The sequence below is a fragment of the Poecile atricapillus genome, chromosome 1 (assembly GCF_030490865.1).
Source record: "Poecile atricapillus isolate bPoeAtr1 chromosome 1, bPoeAtr1.hap1, whole genome shotgun sequence".
Lineage (NCBI taxonomy): Eukaryota > Metazoa > Chordata > Aves > Passeriformes > Paridae > Poecile > Poecile atricapillus.
This window is the reverse complement of record NC_081249.1, coordinates 146,688,290-146,708,192: the sequence shown is the minus strand read 5'-3', so window position 1 is coordinate 146,708,192 and position 19,903 is coordinate 146,688,290. Positions and strand designations below refer to the sequence as shown.

The 19,903-nt window shown below is 36.0% G+C and overlaps 1 protein-coding gene across 9 annotated transcripts in view; it reads left to right on the top strand.

The window, feature by feature from the left end:
• PCNX1 (pecanex 1) overlaps positions 1–19,903 on the top strand; it is an 89,073-nt gene that overhangs the window by 28,271 nt on the left and 40,899 nt on the right. For 3 of the 9 annotated variants that reach the window (XM_058850300.1, XM_058849707.1, XM_058850213.1), the window contains exons 7-11: positions 3,493–3,625; positions 8,126–8,310; positions 15,402–15,492; positions 17,184–17,241; positions 19,297–19,514. In XM_058850300.1, the coding sequence (XP_058706283.1) occupies positions 3,493–3,625; positions 8,126–8,310; positions 15,402–15,492; positions 17,184–17,241; positions 19,297–19,514 (685 nt within the window). The remainder of the gene's footprint in view (positions 1–3,492; positions 3,626–8,125; positions 8,311–15,401; positions 15,493–17,183; positions 17,242–19,296; positions 19,515–19,903) is intronic. The other 6 variants (XM_058850377.1, XM_058850043.1, XM_058849795.1 and 3 more) reach the window with 5 other exon arrangements.

Sequence of the window (19,903 nt, the reverse complement as noted above, 5' to 3'; positions counted from 1 at the left end):
TGAAAATAGTTGTATTGTATTTGGGAATAGGTGTGTGAGGGGTTAAGTGTGCTGCAAGGTTGTCACTAGGTCTCTACTTATTTTATTGGTTTCTGGGGTGTAGGTTCGTATTTGTAATTTGTGCACCTTGAAGTTCAAATAAGATTGTTGTGTTCTTGAGAATAAATAATGCTGGGGACTCACATTAATATGACAACATGCAGAGGAAATACTTGAATTTCTTGATATTAAGTATAGTGATTCAGCATAGGAGTACAGAATAAAAAAAAACAGAGCGCCTTTCAACAAACATTCTATGCGTTGAAAAGCTTGTCTTCCTCTCCTGGTTAAACTGAAGCAAGCAGGAACTGTAGAAGTATTACCTGTGTTATCCTTTCCTGCTACATCTGGATTTTATACATTACTGTAGATGTTGGATCTTATGTTTGTGGAGACTAGGATAAGTTGTTGTAAGCAGCAGTATTGGAGAAGTGTATGCAACATCATAAATATTACAGGAAGCTTATTTATATTGAAACATGATAAAATTGCTTTCAGATCATGGTAGAGGGTAAGTTAGGAACTTTGTCTTACTTCCTACTGGTGAACTCACAAGCAGTTGCACTGTTCGTTCTCATTAAAGGCAAGTAGAAACACAAATAATACAAATTAACATAAAGAGCTTTCCATACTGGTATGTATGTATTTTAAATTGCTTGTCTTCTGTGAAATGATAAAACACAAAAACCCACCAAAAAGCCCTCCCCAATATTGAGCAAACCCAAGGGGCTCAATACAATAAACAAAACCAAACCACAACCCCTCTGGTGTTCCTTCACAACCAAAAACAAACTTTGCCCTGTTTGGATTTCCACACTTTATCATAATCTTCTCTGTTCAGCTATCTTTTTTTTTTTTTTTTTTTAACTACTTTAGTCATGTTTTCTACATGTACTTTCTTGTCAATGTTATGTAATGTTAGCAGACTTGGAACTTGCTGGTCTGAAAAGCCCTGCAGCCTTTTCAAAAGAACTTGTAGATTGGTTTAGTGACCCTGAATGTCACCACCTGCGTTCAGGAGGAATGTGTATAAAATATGTGAATTGAACAAAAGTTTCAAGATGATAAATCAACACTCTTGTGGTAAAACAGGTAGAAAGCTACACCAAAATATGCTTTTAGAAGTTGAAATGAAATAATAAAAGACTAGAAAATGCCAAAGCTGTTTGCCTGTACAGCTTTGAATTGAATCCCCAGGTACATATTATTTTTTTTTAATTTTCTTTGTTATCTTCAAGCATTCTTGTATATCTAGTTTCCTCACAGGACAGGCCTGTTAGTTCTCGAGACTTGCTTTAGTGATAAATTTGAGCTATATAGGGAGGACCCATCATGTTTTCATAGTCTCTGCTTCAATTATTGAAGAAGATGAGGTTTGCTAAAGAAAAGCAGATATCTGTCAGTGTTGAGTATGCTACCTTAAAAAATTGCACTAGAATTCTGCTTTTGTTAAGTAGTTGCAAGTAGTAATTAAGAAGCAGTGTTGATGTTTACCATCTTAATGGTAATTCAGATATTTGCATTTCAGTTAAGACTAGTCACTGTTCCTTATTTCATAGTGTTTAAATATATGGTCTGATTACCAGAATTGCTTTTGCGTCTGAACTCAGTTGAAGCTATGTTGTAAATATGAATTTTTTTATGCTGATGTCTATCCTAGAAAAAAATGAGCTTTAGAAATTGTCATCCAAAATTAATGGGTAGTTTTTACCTCGTGTGTCAGGATTCAGTCTGTCTTGTTTAGTGGTTCACTTGCTTTGTTCTTCAAGTATGAGAGCTGCAAAGAAATGCTTAAAGAAACTAGGCAGTGTATTAAAATAAAGCTGTATATTGAACCACAGGAGAAGCTTACTGAATTCCTGCTGTAATACCCTGAAAAGGTAGTATAATCTATTGATGCTTAGAGTTGTAAAAACACTTGTGGAGGAATGAGGAGAGAACAAGCAAACTCCTGGTTTTCCTGAAAATAGAGGAAAGAACTGAATTAGGGTTGCCCTTCTGTAGTTCTGGTAATGAAATTACCAAGCATGTAGCTTGAGTGTTGGTGTTAAAGTATATCTCTTTATGTAGCTTGTTTTGTTTTAAATCAAGCTATAAATTGAAGCTTCAGATACAGAATTCATTTGATAACCCGTAGTTCATGAGTGAATTAAACTCTTCTTTCAGCCTTTATTGCTTGAGCTATGACAGTAGTACACAACAGTAGTAGGTTGCAATAGGTTGCTGTTCCCTGTAGACCAGCGTTAGAATCTTTGCTGTAAGTGTTGAAAGCTTAATGGCAGCAGTGTTGTAACTTCAAGTGTGCTGAAGTGCATACAGGCTGCTCTGCCTGTAGTATTCCTGCCACTGCTCTCTGTGGGGGGTTTTTTATAGGGGGAGAGAGGAGGTGTTTGTTTTTTGTTTGTTTGACACAGTTCTTGTTTTTTTCACTCTAGTAACAGGCTTCTTGGCCACAAAGCTGTGACTTCCCTGTCAAGATTATGATTCTCCTCTTGCACTGACTTCATGTCTTTTTTTTTTTTTTTTTGTCCTCTACTTGCCTGCTGAAACTATTTTCTCTGTGGCCCATTCATTTGAGCTCTTTAGTGCTCTGCATTCAGATTGGCTAGGAGCTCGCTTGGCCCAGGAGGAAGATTTCTCAGATTATAGACACACCATGAAGCAGTCCAAATCTGAAACTGTTCGGACTGTAGAGTTTAGGGACGCCAGGTGGATTTCGGGGGATAATGTGTAGATGAATATTTTAATCCCTTGAGTACATACAAACTGTTTTTTACAGTGTTGCTTTATAAATGAGCCAAACCTTTTGTTTGGGGAGTTGAAATAACAAAACCATCGGTCCTTAAAAAGAAGTTATTCTCTCACTTATTCTCAATCTCCTACCTCTGTAAATTATATTGTAACTAGTCTAGAAGGAGCAACATGTATCCCTTGATGCTTATGAGAAAAAAAAAAAAAGCTATTCTTATTTGTCCCCTGAAAGAGTTGTGATGAGGTTAACCTCAACCCTACCTATTTGGCAGAAGTTATAAAATTGAGAAGACTATGGTGAGAAGTGATAGACAACTTTGCTAGGTTGTCCTTCAGGCTACTTAATTATTTGTGTAATGAAATAAAGAGTGAGATCAGATGTCTCTTCCTGCCACGTGTAAACGGAAAAGATTTGGGATATCCAACTTCTTTTGCAACCTGGCTGTTTGGATCTGTGGGGTAAAAAAAAGTAAGCTGTATATTCAAGAACACTCCCCCAGCCACAAAGATTTTTGCTAATAATTGTGTGTTGTGATCCTGTGTTGAGGCAGTCTGTTTGAACCGTTAGGGCATAAGCTACTTTTGTTGTTGTGAGTCAAGTTCATTAACTTGGGGAGGGTCAGAGGGAAGAAAGGAGACTTAAGTTACTGTGTACGTAACTAGGATGGGTTCTTATTTGACCTAAAGTCTGTCTTGATGCAGCAGCACAAGCCAGCGAGGAGACTGTCACATTTCGCCGTGAACGCAGCACATTTAGGCGTCAGGCAGTACGACGCCGGCACAATGCAGGGAGTAACCCTACCCCTCCTACATTGCTCATCGGATCACCCCTCAGGTAGGGTATCTAAATGTTCCACCATATTTAGCATGCATGCAGCAGACCACTTCCCCACACCCACCAGTGTTGCCAGAAAAGCACTTTTTACTTCCTTCCCCACCATAACCTTGAGCTGTCACTGCATGTCACTGTGGGCTTGTTGAATTGTGCATGTATATGTGGCACTATTTTAAAAATGGACAGGATAGTCAGTCTCTAACATGTTGCAGATGTTTTCAGATTGATATAAAAATTAACTACTGCTAACAAACTTAGCCTCAGTGGTTTTTATCAAAAATTTTAGAAACTTTTACTTCCAATCAACAAGAGAAACCCAAGAAAATAGTATCAGCACTCCCCATTTTGGTTTTCTTTTCCTGAAGAATGTAAGTATTAGGGACTAGTACTGTGATCACTTCGCATTTGTAGATTGTGGGAGATAAGCAAAATGACAGACATTTATAAAGAGCTAATACATACATAGGCTACAAATCTAAAATGCAGGTAAACCTTTATGAAGATCGTGCAGCTTTTTACAGCAAAAGAGAAATAATGAAGTGAGTAAAATGCCCAGTATTTCTTAGTATTAAATCTAATTGTGTGGCACTTTGCATGCCTTGGCAATGTTTAAAATGTACTGTATATGTCTATCTCAGGAGTCCCCCAGCTAGTTGAAAACTAGCCCCTTTGTTTTCAATGCTGAGCCTAGTGATTTACATGCAGCAGGTCTGTTTGATCTATCAGCCTGAACAGTAGAAACAGCAGCCACAATAAGTTTTTAGACTTGTGTTTTAAGTCCTTCAGTTTCTTGGTTGCTTATGGTATTGGCGAATCTGTGAGGAAAACATGGCCTGTAGAAGAAGGAACAGTCCCGTGTCAGTATTGAAGTAATTCTTCCTTCAGTTACATGATAAATACGTAGGAGTAACTGCATATATTATACATTCTCAATGACCATCCTTTGTATGTTAAACTGTTTTTGTGTTTTGGGAATATTTATGTAATTTTTTGAACTAGGAAAAGCTGTAGAAACTGAACAAATAAAATACTTTACAGTAGAGAATGGCAGAGGAATTGTCATCTTTGTCACACCACTAAAATATTTGAGGACTATGTTTGCAAATTCTCCTCAGGCAGGGGGAGTGCAAGAATGGTACCTAGAAATCTAACAGATGAGGAACTGACATCTGTCATACCAAGGACTGAAACTAGTTAGGTGTGTTTTTAGTGACTAGTACAGTATGAAGTAGTAATTATGTAATTTCAGATTTTTCTTTTTTAAGCTTTTGGTCTTGCTGAACATAGGGTGTTAAACTTGAAGCTAGTGATTTGCTTCATAGTGAAGGATGGTAAAACTTTGCATTCTTTCAGATCACTTTTGCTTTACCTGATTGCCTTCACTTGCCTCTGAGTTTTTGTTTTCCTTTTTTTTTTTATAAAGGAGGGTAGTGCAGCTTTGTGTATTGCAGCATAAGAGGTTGTGCAGACTAATGAAAGCTTATTAACTGTGTATTAGTTAGAAAACAGTGTTTTCTTTCATGTAGGTATAAAGTAAGGAAAGTAAAGGACCCTGTTTTAAACTGGTTGACAGCTGCCGCATTTCCACACGCTAGTGCAGTCATTAAGGTTCCCATGGCTTAAGCTTGACTTCAGTGACAGACTTTGAAGTAACTTCGTGAACTTTGTGCATCATGAATTTCACTTTGTGAAGTGGGAGTAACTCTTTAATCAGGCAAGATGTTCAAGGGTAAAAAAGCAGATTAAATATTCTAGCCTTGGATTTCCCCTAAGCATCTTTGTTATCTAAATTTGTTCTGTTCTAAATTAGAAAAAACAACTAAAATGGCTTGCTTTACTTCTCTAACATAATGATATACATTATCAAAAATACTTTATAATATAAATGTATTCAGAATTGAATACTTAGTGAGGTTAATTTACTCGAAGTACTTTTCATGATGCTAAATGACTGTCCCTTGGAGTGGAGTTATATTGCTGTAGTCCAACCAAACAGCTAAGTGTTTCATATTTGTTTGACACAGATTCAATTTGAGCTATCAACTGTAGAATGTATCTGAAAAAAATATATGTATTAGTATTTTAATTTCTAGGTGAACAGTCTAAAAACCCCCTTTCCTTTATGGGTATCTTAATTTTAATGTAAATTCTGTTTTACTGGAAGAAGGAAACCCTTAAGAAAGATATTAAAGAAATCATGCCTAAGGAGCAAATGTGATGAAATATAGAGACATTTTTAGCCAGTTACCACTAAGAAGTTTTCAAAATATCACTACAATTGTACTGACATCACTCCTGTATGCTGTTGGTAAGCTGCCCCAGTCTAGTTTCTGATATTGCTAATCTATGACTTCAGATATTAAACTTCTAAGAATACTAGATTTACTAATCTTTAGTTGCCCTGATGTTATGCGTTTCTTATTTTTGCCAGCAAAACTTTAATTTCTAATTTTGTAACTCTGTCATAAAACAGGATGTTGGGGGAACATTCCCTAGGACCTGTTGAGTTAAACCTGATATCATTTATAATTTTCTATCCATGATTGCAATTACTTTTCACTTCATCTCTGAAATATTTAGCAAATAGGCAGTGGCATTATGACATTATATATGTGTGTCTTTGGCAGTGGTAGAAAAGTCAAACCTGGTCTAGTAAATTCTGCTGTTTTGATGCTAAATTAGACACAAGATTATTTTGCTTGGTAACCTAAAAAGCAAACCCAAAATGCACCATAAAACACCGTCCACCCCTGCTTTTGTCCTGTCTAAATGTCAGTAGTGTTTTGGGCACTTGAAAAATAAGTGTTCATTGGCATCCCATGTAGTCAATGGTGTATGCATGTGTGTAAGTGAATGTATGAAGTAGAGTTTTATTCTTATAATAATCAGGCAGAGAATAAACATATTTTTTGCATATTTTACAATTGGTTGACATGGATATTTTGGTGGAATTTTTTAGTTGTGACAGATGAGGATAACTATTCAAAGGGCAGCTGTGTAATAACCTCTTGGTTACTGGTAGTTGGTTCGGTGTTGCTTAAGGAAGACAGTGAAAGTTGGCACATCTGTGAACTTCCCTAGGGCTTTTGTTGCTGCATAGCTCACTGAAAACCTTGTATACTGCAGCAAAATACTGAATTTAGATCTCAGATTAAAATGTTAGAACACAATAAATAATGAATTGCAGTTCTTTTCTTCCTGAGCTGTGTGCATGTCTGCATTAGTTTGCATGAGCTTTTCTTAACACCTATTCTTATATCCATATTTTGTTTTCCAGTGATGCTCTAACAAAAGAACTGAAAAGTAGATGATGTAGAAAATACTGTTAAAAGCAAGTACATCAGATATAACCCTTCAACTCTTAGTAAGATCTTGTTTTTTTAGTTGCCTCATTTGCCAACTCTAGCATTATGCTGTAAACAGTGAAATGTTAAAAGCAACAGGTGATACATACTGTTTTTCAAAACAGTGTTTAAGCTGTTTTCCAGTCTTTAAAATACAAAATCTTTTACCTAAGATAATGCCTCAGCTAATGACTGTACAATGTAATTTCTTTAAATACACAAAATGAAGGACTTGCTCTTGCAAAGATGGTATGATATCAGCTGTGAACATCATGTACTCTGACACTGTCATACCTGACGTTAAACAAGCTATTTAAAAAATCTTACCTTTGGTAAATAGCTTTATAAAGTAAGTTTGCATTGGAAGTTTGTGAAGAGGAGAATTAACATTTTTGAAACATTATCTACTCATGCCTATAAATGTACAAATTTCTCTGAAAGCCAGGTTGACTTTTAAAACCTGTGTTTTGGTGAGTAATAAAGTTTTTTCTGTATCTTCAAAGTAGCTTCAGAATCAACTTTTGCCAGTTAATGACTTTCTAAAGAGAGTCTTAATATGTTCAAAGTAATTCTGAATCCAAATGTATTACTTCAGTTATCTACAAGGTCTGTGGTATTATATGGCTATCAACAAAGCCTAAAGATATTTCCTAGTTAGTGTGGATTAATAATAAGAAAGGTGATGTCTGTGACTAACAAAAAAGCCCTAAACAGCTGATCAGGTCATACTTGAATAAGCAAAAAGAATCCCAGCTATTGTGAGAAGACTGGAATAGTCAGTGTAAATATAGGTGATACCTCAGGTTAGTCTGTACTTAAACTAAGCATCAGTAATTTGCTTTTGCACCTACAAATTAAGACTCAGAAGAATATACCTGTTGGGTGAGGTGGGGAGATCTTTGAAAGCAGTACTACTTCTAAGAAGTTGATAGGAACAGTATCTCTAGATTACTGATGTAACTAGGGCCTAAACACTGTTACACAAAATTTAGGGGTTACTTTAACCCTAGGTGTTGGCTGCTTAATGCTACTATACACTTTCTTTTTTTAAAAAAAAATAATTTCCTCTTTAAACTGAAAAATCTTGTTTTACTTCACTTCTGGCTCTTTTTCACTTCTTCCTGGTAATGTCTGCCCAATGCGTGTTTTCTCGTAGCCTTCAAGATGGTCAGCAAGGCCAGCAGTGCTCCTCCCAGGTCAGAGTGCAGTCCCGCCCCCCTTCCCAGGCAGCTGTGCCCGGCGCTAGCGCCTCCTTGCTGGTGAGAAATGGGAGTGTCCACTTAGAAGCATCACATGCCACTGCATCTGCTGTAGGCGGTAGCAGTTTGCACGATGAACTTGGTATGCAGGCCTTATGTAACCTTGGTGACATGGAAGTTTTAATACGGCAGATTTATTGGAAATGCAATATGCAGTGAAAATCAGCTAACCTGAGTTTTTGTTTCTAAATCTTGTAGCTGTGTTTCTAGGAAGGCCATATTGCTCATCCAGTTGTTGCCTTTTTCGATCACATTTCCAGGCACTTTCTGTAACAAATGAGTGATGGGAAATATGGAGGCATAGATGCAAGTAATGATGGTGTGAGAACTTTCTTGATTTGAACAATGTAACACAAGTAATAAATCTTTCCTGTGGTCCTGCAGGCAGTTGAGCAGACTACAGGCATCTTCTGGTTCTTGAAAGAAACCAGAATGTTATGGCTCCTAGGAATTCTTGATCTTACCTTTTTTAGATGAGTTGTTTAGCTGTTGTTCAAAAAAGAAATACTTACATAAATGAATGCTTTGCTTTTAATGTACACCTTAATTTAGGAGCTTGGTATTGGAAGTAAATCTGGACTCTTTGGTATGTCAAACGTCATCATTTTACAGAGCTTTATAGTGCCTTCTTCATTCTTCATGGTCCATTTTATGTAATATTCCCCATTATTAAGTTCTTAATTAACTCCTATGCAGCTAATAAAATTGCTAGGAAGAAGTTAACATAAATGACTGATCTGCCACATGGTGCAGGGGGCAGGTTTGGAAAAATTCCTGTCAGGGATCTTTGCAGCTATCTATACATGGCCCTAATTACTTATGACTTCATTATTAATATATAACTCTTCCTTGAATTATTAAAATGGGCATCTTGAGCGCTGACAATTATTAGTGATGGAATTTTGAGCAGCTGTTGGCTGTAATAACCTGAAAGTACAAGTTTGATCAGAACACTGACAAAACATTTGTTTTCAGACTTTTCTGTAAACCAGTACTAAAAGATAAATGAGTTGTCTTCTTACCTCACTAGAGGGGAAGATTCTGTGAGTTGCCAGTCTGTGGTAACCCTGTAAATGTGAGTTTGACTGAGTCTTCAATCTTCTGCATCGTCTAGCTGCAGTATAAGGAAAAATGGAATATAACCAAAGCTGACAACTACCTTGACCTACTCTGAGATGTTTTATAAAACTTAACTACAAATGTAGATAATACACATGATCTAGTTATCTAATAATTTTTGTTGCAGATTCTGTTGCTTTACTTTTTTCTAGATAGAAGTGTTATTATTTCAATTTCAGTGCCTGTATGTTTCAACTATAAAAGCTTGTCACACAAAACCCATTTTCTTTATTTAATTTGGACTTCTACTTGGAAAAAATATATTTCAAATGTAACTCTGAAACTGTTATACAGGTTATATCTGTCCAAGGTTAATGTTGAGCTATATTCTGCCATTATTTATTTGAAGGATTTGGTTCATCTTACCTGAAATAACACAGCTGAATTCTGTAGAATTTGTCATTTAATATGCAGTCTAGGTCTATGTTATTTAAGAGTTTATGTTATTTGCTCTAGCAGAAATCAAAGTAGATCATATATAAAATTCAGCATGGCATTCAGGCTCTTGAAAAAGGCATATTCATTGCATTTTTTGTACATTAGAGTCTTCAAATATTCATATGAATCAACTTTTCTGTAACTTTGCCTGTACTGTGTTTACAGTTATATGGGACATCATGTTGTCTTTGGGAAGCACAAAACTTCCAGGATTTGCTAGATAGAAACCTGATGTATAATAGGGATTTGTTTCCCATTTTGAAACTCTGAGCATCTAGTTTAGAATCCTTTGAGAGAAAGGAGCTATTACAGGCAGGATCTTCTTGGGTTATTTTAGGAAAATCAAATTTTTCAATTTGTGTAGCAGGTTTTGTGGAACAGGTGGTATTGTTTGTTAAGAGTAAAATAGTTGGCAAAATGGTGCAAGCTTTTGTGTGTGTGATTCCTTAACCAGGCCTGACAAGACAGTATCTTTCAAGTATCTTTCAAGTGGTACATGGTTAGTTTGTTTGGGGTATTTTTGTTGTTTGTTTTGTTTTGTTTTTTTTAAACCCTCAGGGATATGAAGTAACACTATTTTTCTCTTTTCATTGAGTCTAAGGCTCTTGGTTTTGCTAGGTTATCCCAAGATATCTTACTGTGAAATATGACCATGTTACCATGATTGTGGTTTGGGTTGGGAGGAGGTAGTAGTTTGTTTTTTTCTTGATCAGCATCAGAATAAAAATCAAAGCAATGAAGGAGATATGACCATTTTAGCTGTGGAAATCATTGTGACTGCCCAGGGGAAAAAAAAAAAAAAAAAAAAATCTTGAAAATAGTGGCTAGGGAAATATATGGAAACAAAACCTCATTTTCACCAACTCAAAATACCAATGACAAACATAGATGGGGTTGTATATCTCTGTTCAGTGCATATAAGAGTTAATTTCCTTAATTCAGTTCCTCTTGGAAAGGCAGGCAGGGCACGCATTCATTTACTTCAAAAGCCCTCACTTATAGCGCTCATATTTTCCTTTACCAGTGCACTATCTGCTTCTACATTTTTTTCTTTTCATGCTGATATCAAGTTGCAGCACTTAACAAGACGCGCAATTTTTGGTTTTGTTTGCTTTAAAGTTTCTTGTCTGTGAATTTGATTGTGGTGACTTATTTTACGTAGGATGAGGCTCACTGTATTATACCTGTCCCACGCCTGGTCTGGTGATGATACAGTTATGTTTAACTGGGGATTGCCCCAGGAATAAGGCAAGAGATGCTTTGAGGCATTATCTTCAGTCTTCCAGGTTCAAAATAGGAAGATTTTTATCAGTTATACTGTTGGAAGGTTGAAGCGGGGGGGTGAACTTGAAAGGATGGAACAGGAGCTTGATAACGGAGCATTAAACATGAATTAAATCATAGAAGGAATGCAGAACAGAAAGGAAATGTAGCAAACTAAATGCCATGATTATAGGCAGGATTGATATAATACAAATCTCAAAAGCAGCAAAACATGTGCTGTGACTTAAATGAGTGACAGTTTTCAGAGTGGAGTGTGGCAGTATTGATGCTTTTTGTTCTCACTAATATCTGATTCTTTAGACAGGTAAGTGGGGTTTTTCAGCCCTTGCAGTGAAGATTAAATTCAATTAGAATTTGTCAAATAGTTAGGAATCCAAGTACTGAGTTAGTAGAACAGATGCCCAGTGTCTGAAGCTGGGGTAAAATAACAAACTCTTGTCCTTAGCTAGATTATTTTATTTTTTTAATTGCTTTAGTACTTGAAGAGAACTGCTCATCTAGAGCTTTACAAGATAATTATGGTGCTAGGTGGACTTCTGGTTGTAACAAGCAATAATCTTTCAGTTTCAGGTATTTTAATTTATGAAGGCAGCTGAATGGTTTTGAATATCAAAACTTTTATGTAAAGATAAATGTATACCCTGGTTACTTATTTGATTAAAACCAATTTAGAACAGTTACACAGTATCTTTTGATAATTAAATCGTTGTAATTTATTTGGGATGGATGTAGGAGGATGTGCAAAGGTCCATGTAGAAAATAAATATTCACTTCCCATTATTCCTGTGGAAAATATCTATGTTGTAGTCTGGAATTCGGTCTAATAGGTAAGTTGCTCTTGTATTGGAACAAAAAATGAACTACTTTGAAGTGTTCTAACTAAAAACACGTATGTCTTCGTACCATAGCTAATGGTAGAATTTTGAACTTTGGAAATAAAGCTCCTAGCAGTCTACCAAATAGTCAAATTCTGATTACTTTGGTTTTGCTAACGAGGATTTAAAACATATCAACTGAAGCAGAAGATAAATATATATTGGTCTAATGATGATGTAATTTCAACGTATCTGTAAGACTTTGCATGTGAATAGTAGTCAGAGAGGTTTGAAATAAAAAAGTAGTATTTATTAGATGTAAAACTGGGAAGCAAACTGAAAATAACTTAGCTGAGGGAACCATCAGAGCACCATTCTAGTTAGATCCTGAGCCATTTAAGTCTTCCAGGATTTGTCTGTGTAAGCTCATCAGCCTGTTGCTGTTGCCTGTTGATGACCTTAACTGTGGGAATATGAATTTTTACAGTGTGAACTGTTACATGGTTGTGTTTGGATGTGGTGATGAGGAATTTTGGTCTTTTGCTTCAAAGAACACACATTTGTCTTTTTCCTCTCCATGCCAGAATGAAGATGTGTTTTGGATTTGTTTGCTTGAGTATCACAGTGTCTTTGTTCATTATTGTAACCTGGTCCAAATTGAATATTTTTAGGGTGACTTTAATTTGCTAAGAATGTACATGTCTTTTTTATGTCCAGAGAAGTTAGACATTTATGTTGAGTTGGCAAACGTGCTATTGATCATATTTCTTGATTTGCAACATAATCTTTGGTGTCTCCCATTTGCTCACAACTTGATAAAGCTACAGGCTTCAGAGAGAGAAAATACATTCCTAGGCTTATTCAATGTGATGCTGTTCTGAGTATCCCACGGAGAATGCTGTGGGAGACAGGAATAGGAGACAGTCACTAGAGTAAATAAAAATGCTGGGTATATCCATATGTATTGAATCTTGAGTATTGAAATTGTTTGTTAGAATTTGTGTGCTGTGAGGAAGCTGTTCCCATCTCACAGAGTTGAAAAATTAAGGATTTTGTAGCACAGACATATTATCTCCAGTCACACTTTGGAGTTTGTGTCACCAACAGCAATGAACAGTCCAGTCAGCTTTTCTACTGAGATGAGTTGAGGCTTTTCTGAAAAATCTATTTTTAAAAATCAACCAACCAAAAACCCCAACAGAACAACAACGACAAAACCAAACCAAATCAAAAATGGGAAAGGAAAAACAATAAAAGGGGGCAGAAAAAGATTTTGGTTTAATGTGAAGCTGTGGAGCTTGCCAGGGAGCTAACTTTCAGTAGGAGGTGTATTTAAGTAGGTGGGTAAATTGCAAGGCTGACATATCCTGAGTCCATTTTGTAGTTTGTGTATAAACCATGGGAATCTGTTTGTTTGCTACCTATATTAATCAGGTTTGTTATATCTCAGTGCAGTACTTAGAGCAGCTATATAAATGCAGTAAATTTTGATAGATTGAAAGATAAGTTGGGTGACAGGGGACTGTAGATATGAGAGAGTATAATAGTTCAGTAAACTTCTGAAATAAATATTTCATGTGTTTTCTCAGCTCAAGGGAAGGAGAAATTACATGTCCAAGTAGTATATTCTAACTTCTGTGACTAGAATTTCATTAAGTAAAAATTAAAAAGTTTAATTTCCAGTATCTCTATTCAGTAATGCAAAACCAGAAAGAATTTAACCCAAACTTTTTTTTTTTTTTGGTATGGGCTGGTTGCCCAGGAGATTTATCCATAATAATTTATGCACATTTTTGCCCTGAATAGAACCTGAAGTGTATTTGCATTGTCCAGTATCTCCATGTTTGCTCTTGAAACTTCTTCATTGATGCAGTTAAGAAATAAACCTTTGTAACCAAGGTTTTTTATTAATTGTGGGAAGATTCCAATGTTACCTACTAGCTTAAATTGTAAGCTTCAGTGTCAACTGTGTACTACACCCTGCATTGAAAAACCAAAAGATAATCAGCTGAAGGACTTTGTTAAAATCTTATCCACTGAGGACAAAAGCCCTAACAAGTGAGCTTTGTCCTTATGTCTGTGGCAGATGTAATTGAATCGAGGAGAGCTGCTGCTTTACTGAGCTCCGGTGCATGCTCTTTGTGCCTCCTGAGCTCTGAAGGGGACTGTCTTGTCACAATGATGGCTCTGAGCACATCTGTGGTATTTGCCTGGTTCATCTGAAGTGCTCCTTCTGAGGGTAGAAAGCTTTATGAAGATATTTTCAATGTACCCCTATTTTTTGCTTTGTTTCACTGGTTTTAAGCATCTAGTTTGAGGGATTTAACCTGCTAAGATTCAAATGTTTCTGAATCAAACTTAATTGTCTGTGGATCTGAAGAGTAGCTGGAGCAGGATTATATTATGTTAAAAAAATATTCAAAATCCATGGTATTAGAAGCAGGTTGCGTTCTCACAGAAATGGGAAAGATTGGAAGCTCTCATCTTGTTAGGTATTTCTGGGCGGGCTGCTTGGTGTCTTGTATCAGCAGAAGGAGAAGCTGCAAGACGTACAGCTGAGAGGGGTATACAGGTTTTTTTCACATGCTCCAGAGTAGGATTTTTTCTTATGTTTATATAATCTTGATCTTGGGAATATTGCATGTTTTGCATCATGAGATGGAGAAGCTGGCTGATAATTTCACACGAGATCAGTTTCAAAATCGGGTTCCCTGCATTTGGAGCTGAAATGTATTGAACCTGGCCTTCAGGGAAAATTGCAATGCTTATCTCTGATCAGGCCAATGTTGGGAGGAGGGTACTGTGAAAAGATTGAGAGTAAGGTAGTTAAGCATTTAAGCTATTATCTTTGGCCACTTTTTAAAGTTATGTATTTTGGAAGAAAGTCCAAATGGTTTATCTAAGAAGTTAGTTTGCAGTCCTTTGTTACACTGAAGCATTTGTTTCTAGCTTGTAGAATAAATCTCTGTTTTATGTTCCCTTTTTGAGTTTCCTAAGTTAACTTACGAAGCATCTCTAGCCACTTCTTTCAGTCTTTGTGTTTCTTTTCAAGTAGACATGGACTTCTCAAAATAATTTTTTTCAGGATACTTGGGCTATCTCTGTTGTGGTTAATGTCCTTGAATGTTGATAGTGAATCATTTACTGATCGTTCTGTTGGGGGTGGGGAAGAGCTGAAGAAGCTGGTCACTGCAAGTTTTTCATGTGGTTATTCTCCAGGGGGAAAAAAGGGCTTACACTGTCCTGTTATGTTAATGGTGGCATCTTGTAAATACAAACTCTTTAATTTGGTACTGCAATAACAGTGTATATGTTATGTAAAATGGTACGAAAGACAGCTCTGTAGCTAATCTCTGCACTGGTGATACATTCATGTGTAATCACATTTTGTATTTTGACACTGATGTAAATACATATATCTGAATTGATCTCTGTAGTAAGTTGATGAATAGAAGTTGCTACCAATGGGATGAAACATGAGGAAATTTTGACCTGGTTTTGAACTTTTCTTTAATAGGTAAGTTCAGTTCTACGCTCTACGAGACAGGGGGCTGCGACATGTCACTTGTGAACTTTGAGCCAGCTGCAAGAAGAGCATCCAACATCTGGTGTGTGTGAAGGCCAGTCAAGAGTGATGATTCTTGTCTTACTGCAACCCAATATTTTATTTGAATTTTAAAAGGTTATTTAGTATGGACTACTAAAAAAAACCAATACAATACCTTAACCATATACTTTTGTGACCCAAGTGATTTTTACTAGAAGATGACATTAAGTTAACTATTATCTCAGAATATAAAGACTACTGTTAGCTTAAGCAGTACACGTCCAAACTGAGAACTTGAGGAATGCATTTTTTGTTGGCTTATAGAAGTCTTTGTTAAAGAATGTAACCTATTTTTGAGAAAGTAGGTGGCTGTTGACCATAATGGCTATTGAACTTCCAATTGTGAAGCCATTGTAAACTGATAAATTTATTCTCAAGTTCATAGATTACATCAAACAGTACCATGGAAGTGTTAATATGCCTAAAATTAAAATTTGACTTGCAGCTGAAATAGCCAGCTGCATACTGGGGAGTTCATCTACTGTGGGAAAGATGCCCTTCCTTTCTCTGAAGGGATAGGAGGTAGAAGAAAGAAAATCAACCCAAAACCTCCTGTGGCTTCCCACCTGCCCCAAATCTACTTCACTATGTAGAATTGTTCTGCTCAGCTATTGCGCCGTGCTGAATGCTGTAATTCCTACCACATGTATGTGGAATAGCTCTTGGAATTATGGAGTAATGAATATAAAACGTCCCATCTTCAAATCTTTCTTGTGAGAGTATGCAAGTGCCTTTTGTAGAATTGAACTTTGAGAAAAAGTTCTGCATTCCTTCCACAAAGCTGCCGATCCCTGCCTCTGCTGCTTGCATGTTCCAGATGCAATGGCTTTGCTGATGGCTGCTGTTCTGAAGTTGTATGTGCTAATGGAAGGAACAAACTGGCCACTTCAGATAATCAGATCTTGGCTGTAGAGAATACTTGAGTTTCAGTGAAGTAAAATTGATAACAAAGAATGTTTTTATCTTAAGGCAAGGAACTGAAGGAAAGTTGCATAAATTTGATACAAGTCTTACAACCATGTGATTTACATGGAAAGCAAACATCCAAAAGCTATCCAAAATTGGGGGAAAAAGCAATGGTTGGATATGGACTCTCATACAGTAAGAGAAATTTCTCTTCGTCTCTAATGAATGGAAATTGCAAAGTAATTTTGCTCTTCTTACCAGAGGTTTAACTTTAAATAAAAGTTAAGTTTTTCAAAAGCAGTTTAAGTAGCTCACTTTACTTGTATTAAGTATGTAATATTTTTGGCAGTTTTGGGATCTTAATAAAAACACTATAGAGTTAAGAGAAACTGCATGTGGACACCTAGCGGCCTCTGCACTTCTTTGGAGATGTGATGTATGTTTACAAATCAGTATCTAACAGCTTATAAAATATTTTTGTATTTTCAAGTGAAATAATGGCTATCATTGAAGTTCTTTTTCAACAATTTAGGGACTGGGTGTTGAGAAAATGTTATTAAGGGTAAGATTCAAGAGTCTTCTGGCTTACTATAGCCGTGGAATGTACCACAATACATGAGACTACGTGGCTACTTGCATTTATAATAAGTGACTGGAGGGAAAACTTAAGGATATTTACATAAAATTCACAAGGTATCAAAATTAATTTGGGACATTAGAATGTTAGAGCAACCTGTTGAAATAAAATGTAGTTTATAATCTGAAGTATTTTCCCTGTTCTTATAGTGACACGGACTCTCACGTATCGAGTTCTACCTCAGTTCGCTTTTATCCACATGATCTAGTAAGTTTTTCTTACTTATTTTTAAAGCATGCAAGGAATCAGAAGACTATCCAACTTTGTAGCACTGATTAATCATTCTGTGTGATAGTTCTCTGTTCATATGAAAGAATTTTGTCTGGATCAATGAAGAGAAAATATTTAGTATTGTAGTGTCTTCATATATAATACAAATTAATCTTTTTGCATAGCACTTTAAAACCTAATTGGTTTCCTCTGATCTAAAACCTAGCGATTTAAAAACACAGAAATTGAATGTTCTAAGATACCTTGTAAAAGTTTCCAGAGATAATGTGTACAATTGGAGTTTTCCTCTGTGTATTACTGAGGTTAGCAGGCAGCAGAAAGACTAAATACTGTGTTCTGACCTGGTAAAACAGGGCAGCTTACACTGTTTCATACTGCAAATAGCTTTCTAATTCCTTAGTTTTATGATCTCAAAGCTTCTGTATTATTGTCAAGTCCAGTCATACCTGTACTCTTGATTCTGAAGTCATATGTTATGAAAACAGTGCAAATGGTCATTATTCTTAAGATGGAAAATCAAAGATAAGTATGTTGAAGTACCTAATGACCTAATCAAGAGGGGAAAATGAAATACAGCTTCAGGATTTGGCAGAGGAGTAAGAGACCTCCATTTGCCTGACAATGCTTTTGATCAAGAATGTGCTTTTTAAACTTGGTGTTTGTTACAGGAACTTTGCTTTCCACAGTTCCCCTTGAACATGCAGCCTTTAGAAAAGAGGCTGCATTACTTCTGTTCTTTTGGTTTGCCAGTGTAGTCCCATTGGAGGGAATGATTCTGTTTTAAGGCAAATTTGTGACTGTAAAAGCACAGCCCACGCACCTAAATGGAAATTTCCACTGAAATTTATTATTAGTGTCATGCACGTTATGCTGATTGTACCTTTTAAGAAATTAAGTTTTTTTTAAAATGGTCAAAAAAGGACCTGTTTTCTAGCACAGCTTACCTTTAATAGTATGGTTTGTATTTTTTAAATGCCTTTAGAAAGGAAGTGTTCCTGCTTGTTTTTTCATAAGTATTTTTCTAGGAGGGAAAAGCTGCCTAAGCATAGTTAAGTACACTGATGATTTAAGGAGTGATGGAAAACATTATATAAATCAAGAAATTGAATGTTAGAAACTTAGATGATTGTTTGTTGGAACTTAGATGATTGTAGGAGAAAAGCCCCTCGAAACACTAAACCTGTTGTTTTGACACTTGAAGGTGGCATGAATATTGAAATTTTGCTCTTTGCCTTACACATTTGTGAAGCTTTTTCATTAAAGGACATCTTAACAATTACATTGCCTAAGTATAAGGGCCAGTATATCAAGGTGCTTCTTGGCCTGTTAATGAAATTTAGAAACTGGATTAGGCAATGCACATGTACTATAATATCTTATTAGCATTGAGTACTCTTCTTAATTCTTTCATGGTTGTTAGTATTACTGTGATATTCATGAGAACGCTAAACAAACTACAGAATAAGTAATACTTGTATCATAAATATAAGTATAGTCATAAAAAGTACTAGACTGTTTAGGGCAGAGCTTTTCCTTTGGTTCATTTCTGAGTGTGTTCGGGATTCAGTGAGTTTGAATTTGACCACTGGTGCACGAGTATGTTGCTTTGTCATGCAGAAAGAACCATTCAGCATGGATTTGCATGCAGATTAGCTCACTATAAGAAATGTGTTGTAATTTATTTAAATTAATAATGGGATTATTCTTGTAGTGTGCTGTCCATGTATCAGTTTACTTGTCTTCAAATTTGAAGTTTTCAGAGTAAATGGGATAATGTGCTTAGAAGACACATTCATTTGAAGTAAGGTATATGCTGAAATGCCATAGTTGTGTTGTATGCAAACTATGTATGCTAGTCCTATTCATGTGCAGTAAGGACAGAAAAAGTAAGTAGGAGCCTGTGACAGTGCTTAACATGCAATTCCTCAAAAATGAAACTAAAGAGTTCTGGCAATTTTCTTTAAAGTAATTTTCAGTATAATACTGTGATGTGATATAAACAAGCTTTTGTTAATACTAACTTTCTTTTAGCTTTCTCTTCCTCAGATCAGGTTGAACAGGCTGCTAACAATGGATACAGATCTGCTGGAGCAGCAAGATATTGACCTGAGCCCTGACCTTCAGGACCACATGCAACCTCAAGAGGAAGCAGCTCAAAAAGTCAAGCAGTACTATCGCTTTTGGATCCTGCCTAAACTTTGGATTAGCATCAATTTTGATAGATTAACTCTTCTGGCTTTATTTGATAGGTGAGATCCTTGTACATTACCAGATGTCAGAAAGCAAAGATGAAAACATTTACTAAACTATAATAAAGATGATAAAACTATCCTTAGAGAATGGTACTCATTTACTGTACTCTGAAAAATGAAAGAATAATACTGAATGTAGTTTTTCTAAAGTAATGGAGACTCCTTTTTTTCTCTAGCAGTCAAATAACGGAAAAAGGCAGCCAACCTTCACTTTACCTGAGTGGGGCAGTACCATATTTGAATGGTGAAATAGAAAGATTAATGCCAATCTTTAATGCTAGGCATTGGATTGGAAGGAAAATTAATTCGAAGGGTCTGCAAACTGGCATGCACTTAGTGTTTTGGTAAATAGGAAGAATTTGCTTGCTGTTTCAAAACATTTTTTT